A 9,870-nucleotide genomic window follows, 5' to 3' on the forward strand; every position below is an offset into this window, starting at 1 on the left:
TCTGTTTTCCAATTTTCAAAAATTTTCAGAAATTTCCAGTTAGTAAACGGCCCCATAATTTTTTTTCTCTCTAATTCACTCATCCCAATCAAACCACAAATGAGAAAAGTTTGACATCTGAAGCAATACGCTTATACGCTAACATAATTGAAAAGGTGGCCTCTTGATCTAAATAAGGGGGGAAATTGAAAAGAAAATGAAGCTCCGGGGTCTAAATGATAATAAGCCACTCTTTTATTTACTTAGCAAAGGCCAAATGGGTATGTTTGAAATCGGGTCTATGCTCTGCCATGGCCGTGGCGATTGCTAGACCGTTAATCCGGCGGCTTTTCTTTCCCTCCTCAACCACCATATCGCCGCCGACTCCGAATCCTCCTCTCCCGAAATCCGAGCTCCTCGCAAACAATAATTTCGCCACTTCCACCACTCGCGCCAGGAGAAACAAAACGAAAGCCAATGAGATTACGAGCAGTATCGCGCAGAAGAAGAAAAGCAGGGAGTCTCTGGTGAAGAAAAGGACGCGGTCAGAGAAGGAGTTTGACGAGGATAGCTTTCTGAAGCTCTACGGGAATGAGAATTCTTCCCACGTCCCCGTCTTGCTTGGCGAAGTGTTGGATGTTTTTGCCTCTCTCCGCCTCCGCTCCTTCGTCGATTGCACTCTCGGCGCCGCCGGTCACTCTTCTGCGGTTAGTTTATGGACTTATGCTAGTAGCAAAAGTTTAAACACTTAGGTCTTTGCAGTTCTCTTAGAAAAGGTGAGGCGAAAATGAGAATGGAACACTTGGAATCGTGGTCAATAAAAAATGCTAAAAGAGACTGTTAAATTTTTGCAATTTTGATGGCTATCTTGTTGAATATGCAGAAATGGTTGATTTAACAATTGTTAGATGGGAAAGAAATATACAATCACTACTTGGTAGTTGGTATATGTTGCCTTGATGAGATGTTACTATTCATTTGCACTAATTTTTAATATAAATAAGTTAGTAGTGCCACACCAAACTTGGATGTTCAATTTTGGATGAAGTCATTATTAATGACACAATGATCAAATTCAAATAACAAGAAATCTCTAAAGGCCATATCTGTTTTTAGCTGTCAATTGTTTTAGAAAATTAACATTTTGTATGCACAATGCATCTAAGAAAAGAAGATCTTTATAGAAAATTATCAAAAGCGAAAAAGTGAAGAAATAAAATTGCAATTTGGATAATCTGAATAAGTCAATACCATGAAAAGGCTTACAGGTTTGTAACCTGTATTGCCTTGTTGCATCCACTGTTTACGTTCTTGCTTTGCCTTGGTTTGTTTCTCTTGTATTCTGTGAAATTGCTGAAGGGAATATTCATTGCTTTGTCATCATGTTCTTTTATGTACAGTGTAGGAAGGCCCAAAAGTACAAAATGACTTCCTTGAATTGAGTGTTTTCATCCCATTACTGTGTTCTTTGCTGATTTTCAATTTTTGTGATGTAAATACCAGATTATTCAGGCTCATCCTGAAATGCAAGTATATGTAGGGCTTGATGTTGATCCACTTGCACATCAAATGGCTCAAGATCGAATAAATGTTATCTTAAAGAAGGATTCTAGTTACACAGATTCAGATTTGAAGGTGCATACCTATTTGAAAAATTTTAAGGATGTGAAGTCTGTGCTCTGTGAGGTTGACAAGGGACTATTAACTTCTGGAATTGATGGGATCTTGATGGACTTGGGAATGTCCTCTATGCAGGTGTGCTTTCATTAAATTTCATAAAAGCTCTAAAATTTGTGTGTTAGAAGTATTAGTTTATCTGACTCTTTAGCTATCATTATGCTCACCTCTTCTCTCATCTTAGCATTTCCCTCTCAAATTATTTCCATGTCTATGTTCTGTATGTTGTCTGTAGTTATGTATGCTTTTATTACTGCATGGTACAATTTAGCTTTTTAAGTAAACATACTTGTTTTTTATTTTATGTATTCATTTAGTTTTATGGTGGTTTCATAATCTTACTACTTTCAGCAATCTGTATTGCATTATTTTCTACATTGTTATGATAAGCTGCAAACAATTTTCTACTCTCTTTGATGATATGCAGGTGAATGATGCTGAAAGAGGTTTTAGTGTGCTGAAAGATGGACCCCTTGATATGCGAATGGATCCTAAGGTAGTTTCTTCTCTTAATCTATGCGACTTTGTAGTAGTCTCTTAACCACCATTTGATCTAATCGTGGATCAGCTCAAAATTTTGAAGCATGCACCACTTTTCTTTCAGAAGACTAATCTAGTTGCTTCAGTAACTTGTGTGAAAAACTTGCATGATCAAAACATTTAGGGTGTGTTTGGTTGGTGGGTTTTGGCCATAGGAATGGGTATGAAAGTGATTGTTGTTGTTTGGTTGATAGGTTTTTAGAACACTACTATGAGTTTTGAATACCCCATCAATTGAAAAACCTATACCCAAATAAAATAAGGGTTTCATTCCCTTATTCATTCTCAAGCACTACTATTAGTAACCAACTAACCATTCCCATTCCACCCTACTACCAAACATGTTAAATACTTTCACCAAAACCCATTACCATTACCAAGTATTTGATACCCATTCTGATTCCGATTCCTATGTGCGAACCAAACACACCCTTAATTTGCTGAATAAGAGAGGATTCCTTTTCCAGAAGTTGTATATTGTTATTTGTTCCTTTGTAATTTTGATAAATAGTTGTGATTTACTAAATGTCTGATCTACTCTATATATGGTAGTTTTCAGCTCCCTATTAAGGTAACTACTCTTATCTTTTATTGCTCCTTGTTATCTTTCATGGTTCCATCTTTTGCTATGGAAAGAGTGTTCATATTACATTTTTTGAATTAACTGATTTGAACAGGACTGTGGCAGGCAACTCTGAAAGCGGAAGACATATTAAATTCTTGGCCAGCTGCTGAGGTGGGGCGAATTCTACGCGATTATGGGGAAGAAAGCAATTGGCACTTTCTTCAAAACAAAATTGTTAAGGCCCGCTTGAGTGGAGGGTTGCACTCTACTGGTCAACTAGTTGATCTTATTCAGAATTCGACTTCTAGGACAAAAGGTTGTTTCTCTGTCCCCCCTTCTCAACTTGCAACTTCATAATCCTTAAATCAAAATAAATGTCTTCAACCTTCAATTTAGTCCTGCAGCTATAAGGCTTGTTTATATTCACATGGACTTGCTCTTAGTGATCATGGCAGCGATAGAATTGCAACATCTTGAAGTTTTTTTTTTTTTTTTTTTTTTTTATGTACTTGCAAATGCAGGAAGACAAGGTTGGATAAAGACAGCAACACGAGTGTTCCAAGCTCTTAGGATAGCTGTTAATGATGAACTCAGGACACTGGAGGATTCCATCTATTCGTGTTTTAACTCCCTTGCTCCTGGTGGGAGGCTTGCTATCATCTCATTCCACAGCTTGGAGGACAGAATAGTGAAGCAGGCATTTCTCAGCGTTATGAATGGCGGGGGGATTGAAGGTGAAGAAGAAAGATTATGTCGTGGTTTAAAAACATTTGGCGAAGATGGTGAAAGAGAAGCGTGGGTTAAACAGATAATGCAAGGACAGAATGGAACTATACTCACTAAGAGACCCATCACGCCATCTCAAAGGGAAGAGATGTTGAACTCTCGAAGCCGCAGTGCCAAACTGAGAGTAATTCAGAAAGTTTGATGATACATACATTGAATTGTTAACTTGACGACGTAATTGTGATTGTTTTCCCAGAGGCAACACGAAGGAGCTATAACCGTATTGTGGATGCAATCACACCCAAATGAGCAATGTTGCCATTGGTGAGGGATGTCATTTACTTGTTTCTTCTCTTATAAATGTGGGTTCACCAATCACCTCACCATTATCATCCCTTTTACCATAAGGGACAATGTATTTTAAGTGGGCTGTTGAATACCATCATTATGTATAACAATTAAGTAGAATGAATGTACCGACAGCACAGCATTTACACAACCCTTTAACCGACACAGCTCCATTCATTGTTCAGTCATTATAGATGGGACTTGGTCTACCTTGCAATATAGGCAATATGAATCATTTTTAATATATTATTTTTAGTATATTGAATTGTTGGTCCCAGCTTTCAAAAAAAAAAAAAAAAAAAGAGAGAATTGTTGGTCCCAATGAGTAGGGGTTCAAGTTTAGAGGGGGAGGGGGTGAATAGACTTGAATAATTTTTGGAAACTTTTCTAAGTAACGCAATGGAAAATGATTGTTACCCATATTTAAGTTTGTTTGTACTATATTTTGCTCTTGTAAATTGTAGGTTTGGTTTGTTAAGGACTTGAAAATAAATAGCAATATGTAAAGAGAGTGAGAGATTTTTGAAGTGGTTCGATTAAAACCTAGCCTACGTCCAGTCTTTGAAGAGATTTCCGTTTGCATTATTGAAATAATTTAGGTCATTATGGTCATTATGGAAATTGTCATTAGGAAATGTACTTAGGACACATTTTGCCTTGGTAACATTCTTCTTGCAACACAACACTTTGAGGTTTTTAACTGTTCGCTCAGAGAATGTTCGAATAGTAGAGTACAAGGAGTTACATTTTACTCTTCGTATAAATCTCAGCAACCCTTCGGATTTGACTTTCTTTAGTTAATCCTTACTCTTCGGAAATTAACTTCTCGCTTCAAGTTAACTTTTCGTGTCCCTTTATTATCCGGCCAAGGTTGACCCTTCAACTCTTTGGTCAAACCTCCCGGTCTTCAACTCTTTGTCTTCTAGTCTTCAAGTCTTCTTTTACTCTTCGAGTCATCTATTCTTCGCTTGTTGACTCCTTTGACTTCTCATAGCTTGATTCCTTGACTCTTCTAAGATCTCAGTTTAGACTAAGGGTGTGTTTGGAAACTTGGAAAATGAGTTCTGGAAATCATTTTCCAAGTTTCCATTGTTTGGATGTGTCTGGAAAATCAAGTCAACGGAAATCATTTTTCGTTGACTTTGGAAAATAGGCTTGTTTTGGAGGAAAATGACTTCCCTTTTTTTTGGGGGAAGTCATTTTCCAACTTTTACACCAACATCACACCACCACCAACATCATCAACACCATACCACCACCACCTCACTACTACCATCACCACCACTACTGCCGCCGCCACCACCGCCACCACACCACCACCAATACCATACCACCGCAACCACTACCACTACCACCACCAACACCATCAACACCATACCACCACCACCACCACCATCACACCACCACCACCACCGCCACCACTACCACCATACCACCGCAACCACCGTCGCCGCCGCCACCACCACTACTGCCACCGCCATCGCCGCCCCACCACCACCATTACACCACCGCTGCCGCCACCACCACCACGACCATACCACCGCAACCACCGCCGCCACCACCGCCACCATACCACCGCAACCACCGCCACCACACCATCACCACCACCACCACCACCACCACTGCCACCACCATCATATCACCACCAGTTATTATTATTATTATTATTATTATTATTATTATTATTATTATTATTATTATTATTATTATTATATAACAAATAACACCACTACCACTACACCACCACCACCATAATATTTTTGATATATTATTAGTTATTTTTTTATTATATTTAAAATATATATATATATATATATATATATATATATATATATATATATATATATATATATATATATATATATATATATATATATATATATATATATATATATATATATATATATTTGAAAGCAGGAAATTCGAATTTTATTACTGAAGATGCGTAACAATAAAGTCAGGAGGGACATCATCCCAGAACATAGTAATATCCTGGTCAGAGACCTTTGATGCTAGAGTATGAGCAATAACATTTAAACGTCTAGGAATAACACGTAAATGACATGTAATAAACTGAGCCATAGTGACTTGACATTCGCGAACAATAATACCAACATACGATCTAGGCTGCGAATCAACTCTGGATAGATAGGATTGCAAGACCGAACAATCTGTGGATAGAGTTACCGTTAATACCTGCAGATCCCTTAGCCAAGATAAAGCCTCTTTACAAGCTAGTGCTTCAGCCGTGATAGCATTCTCACATAACGGTAAACGACCATTCATAGCTGCTACAAAGACTCCCTGGTCGTCCAATAGAACCACACCAAAAGCCGCACTCCATGTCGCTGGGTTCCATGCCGCATCTACGTGGCATTGCAGGCCACTTGGCGCTGCTATATGATGATGCTGCTGCCCCGTTACCGCCAGTGGCCGAGAAGTCCTCCAAGCCGAGAGGGCTGCTTTGGCGCAAGGCCACAGACGCTTCGGCGTCCACATACACACCTCCCATATTGCTGAGTTTCGTGCATTCCATAAATGATATAGGACTGCAACAACTTGAATAAGAACATCCATGGTTAGCATAGTCATTGCATTCTGAAACCACTCAACAAATGATCCGCCATGCACAGAGGTAATAATAAGGCAAGATTCATTCCACACATGGCAAGCGTATTGACATTCTATTAACCAGTGCATAACATCCTCATTAAAATCAAGACACATAGGACAGGCAAGATTCACATCAACTCTCCTATTAGCTAGGGCTGTTGAGGTTGGCAAGACACCACTCAACGCTCTCCACAGGAACGTTTTCCACCTGGGGGGCACATCCAATTTCCACAATGCAGGCCATTTGTCACAAAGGCAGTATTATTTTGTATTTCCCCCACAACCATACGGTACGATCCGTTTTGCTCCTTATACCAATACCATGAGTCCTCATAATCCGGGCAGACAGGCACCCTACGAATACGGTTCACATCCTGCGGGTCAAAAATATCATTTAAGATGTCCAGATCCCATGAACGAGTATCATGATCCATCAAACCTGACACTTTTGACTCATAAATATTAGGTGGTAAATTAGTATGAATCTTATAATTCAAATCCAGAAGCCAAGGATCCTTACCAATCATTGTTGCCTCACCATTCCCAATCCTCCTCCTTATCCCACCACATACTAGGCCATGGGCAGCCATTATACTCCTCCAACAATAGCTAGGGTTATTTCCTATGACAGCATTTATAAAATCAGTTTTAGGGAAATACCTTGCCTTGTAACTGGTTTTGTGAGAAAGCTCCATACTTGCTTACCCAACATTGCAAGATTAAATGCTTTTAGATCCTTAAAGCCCAATCCCCCAGCTGTTTTTGGCTTACTGAGGCGATCCCATGCCATCCAATGTATTCCACCTGCACCACCCTTATTCCAATAGTACCTATTCATAGTCCTCTGTATTGCCATACAAAGGGAATCAGTTAACAAAAAGACACTCATTGAAAAGGTAGGCATAGCCTGGGCTACCGTTTTCAAGAGGATCTCCTTGCCTGCCTGCGACAATAATTTCTTATTCCATGAGCCTATCCTTTGTTGGATTTTTTCCTCAATATATGCAAAAACTTGTCTCTTATTCCTTCCAACAAACGAAGGCAACCCCAAATATCTCCCGAAGTCAACCGCCTGGGCAACCCCCCAAAACATACTCACCTCCTCCCTTACATCCTCCCCTGTATTTTTACTGAAACAAATACTGGATTTATGATAATTAATAGACTGACCAGACAGTTTCTCATAATGCTCCAAACATTGTTTCACTGCACTCACCTCCTGCACATTCGCCTTAAAGAATAAGAGACTATCATCTGCAAAAAATAAGTGAGAAACAGGCGGAGCTCCCCGTGCTACTCTACATCCATGGATAACACCCAAAGACTGTGCCTGCTGCAATATTAAAGACAGTCCCTCTGCGCAAATGATAAAAAGATAAGGAGAGAGAGGATCTCCCTGTCTTAGGCCCCTTGTAGGCACCACCACCCCCCCAACTGTACCATTAATAAGAATGTTATATGAAACAGTAGTAACACACATCATAATCAAATTTACCCATTGTTCCGCAAAACCTAGGGCTTTCATCATTTGCTTCAAAAAGACCCATTCCATTTTATCATATGCTCTCGCCATATCCAGCTTTAGGGCCCCCCAACCAACTTTTCCACACTGCTTTCTATTTAGGAAATGTCCTACCTCAGCAGCAATTAAGATATTATCAGTTATCAACCTGTCTGGAATGAAAGTACTTTGAGATTCTGAAACAATAGTATCCATAAAAGGCTTCATTCTATTTGCAATCATCTTGGCCATAATTTTATAGACCACATTACTTAAAGCAATTGGTCTCAAATCCGCAGGATACTCAGAGACCTTCTTCTTCGGGATTAAAACAACATTAGAATCATTTAACCCTTCCGGGAACACACCCGAATTAAGACAATTAAGCACAAACATTATCACTTCAGGCCCCACAACACCCCAAAAGTGCTGATAGAAACCCGGGTTCATCCCATTCGGCCCAGGTGCCTTATCCGGGAACATAGCAAATAAAGCCTCCTTCACCTCCTCAGCCACAAAGGGTTTTAACAAAGACTCATTTTGCAATTCAGACACACGGGGGAGTATCGTGTCAAAGAAATCACTATGGGACGGGGCATTTGATGATTTAAAAATATCAGCAAAATAATCAATAATAACTGCATTCATAGCACCCTTAGAGACCCAGCTCCCATCCACCCCTTTCAATTTAGACATAGAATTTTTACGCTTACGAGATGAGACATACCTATGATAGAACTTGGTGTTGGCATCCGCCCCTCGCAGCTAGTGCTGTTTTGCCCTCTGTCGCCAATACATATCCTCTTGCGCCTCTAGTCGAGACAACTCAAGTTGGCCTCCAAAAACGTACCATGCCTAAAATACCTTGCTTTGAATAATCTAGCAACCAAAGTAGTAGGTTTCCATAGAATCCTCCACCCCTGCTTGCCTAATATGGATATATTGAAATCATGCAGGTACTTAAAACCCAAGTTGCCCTTCCTAACATACAATCTTTCGCTGCTTAACCAATGCAATCTGCGACCCACTCTATTATATTGCTACCAAAATCTAGCCATAGTGCCTTCCAGCTTCGTACATAGATTCTGTGGCAAAAGATAAACACTCATAGTATAAGTTGGTAATGCCTGAGCAACAATCTTAATCAATACCTCTTTACCAGCCTTTGAAAGCAAACTCTTATGCAAACCACTGACACACTTGCACACCTTATTCTAGACAAATGCAAAAATCTGTGTCCGGTTTCGACCAATATACGATGGCAACCCAAGATATTGTTGGATCTCAGCATTGCACTATGCTTACTTCACAGTCGGTCACCCATCCTATGATTGCTGTAAGTCAAGCTTCTTTGGCTATCTAGTTGTTATATCCTACTAAAAATCAATTGGTGATAAGTAGGTAGACATTAACCATTTAACCTCATCCATCCATGATAGTAGTGTCAAAGTAGGCTGAAACCCGCTGGCCGGCTCACACCCGCCCCACGGTGGGGAGGGTTAGGGTTGAAGAAAAGTTGGCCCCCAAAAATGCGGGCCTAACGAGCCTGGCCCGCTATATCCCATAGCCCCCGCGGGCTAGGTACATTTTAAAAAAAAAACATATGTTTGTTAGAGGTGGCCAAAGTCGGGGTCTGAGTCGATCCTGGGGCTAGACTAGCACGGACTAGGATCGGCCCTAAATTACTTGGGCCAGTCCCGTGCCGGGCTTACCCCGTGCCTGTCTTGGGCCGATCCTGGTTAGGCCCGAAATTTTTATTATTATTATTTTTATATAAAATAATTATAGTTTTTTAAAAACAAAAATAAGATTTGGCCCACTAACATCATCGCTAAAAATCAAAGTTATATATAATTGAGGACACCTCAACTCTATGATTCAATAATGCTAATACATACATACATACATACATACATACATA

The 9,870-nt window shown here is 39.8% G+C and overlaps 2 protein-coding genes across 2 annotated transcripts; one reads left to right on the forward strand and one right to left on the reverse strand.

Moving 5' to 3' along the window:
• The first annotated feature begins 217 nt into the window (after window positions 1-217).
• Window positions 218-4,054, forward strand: LOC109167919 (ribosomal RNA small subunit methyltransferase H). The gene is made up of 5 exons (XM_019316992.1): window positions 218-686; window positions 1,483-1,734; window positions 2,084-2,152; window positions 2,885-3,077; window positions 3,283-4,054. Exons 1-5 carry the CDS (start codon window positions 291-293, stop codon window positions 3,687-3,689), a joined length of 1,317 nt encoding a protein of 438 aa, XP_019172537.1. The 5' UTR covers window positions 218-290; the 3' UTR covers window positions 3,690-4,054.
• Window positions 4,055-5,767: 1,713 nt separating this feature from the next.
• On the reverse strand, window positions 5,768-8,645 carry LOC109167833. Its single transcript, XM_019316902.1, has 4 exons — window positions 7,548-8,645; window positions 7,154-7,292; window positions 6,770-7,070; window positions 5,768-6,656 (listed from the first exon to the last, which is right to left on the reverse strand). The coding sequence occupies exons 1-4, from the start codon at window positions 8,643-8,645 to the stop codon at window positions 5,768-5,770; spliced, it is 2,427 nt and encodes an 808-aa protein (XP_019172447.1).
• Window positions 8,646-9,870: the final 1,225 nt, after the last annotated feature.

The sequence above is a fragment of the Ipomoea nil genome, unplaced genomic scaffold (genome assembly GCF_001879475.1).
Source record: "Ipomoea nil cultivar Tokyo-kokei standard unplaced genomic scaffold, Asagao_1.1 scaffold3170, whole genome shotgun sequence".
NCBI lineage: Eukaryota > Viridiplantae > Streptophyta > Magnoliopsida > Solanales > Convolvulaceae > Ipomoea > Ipomoea nil.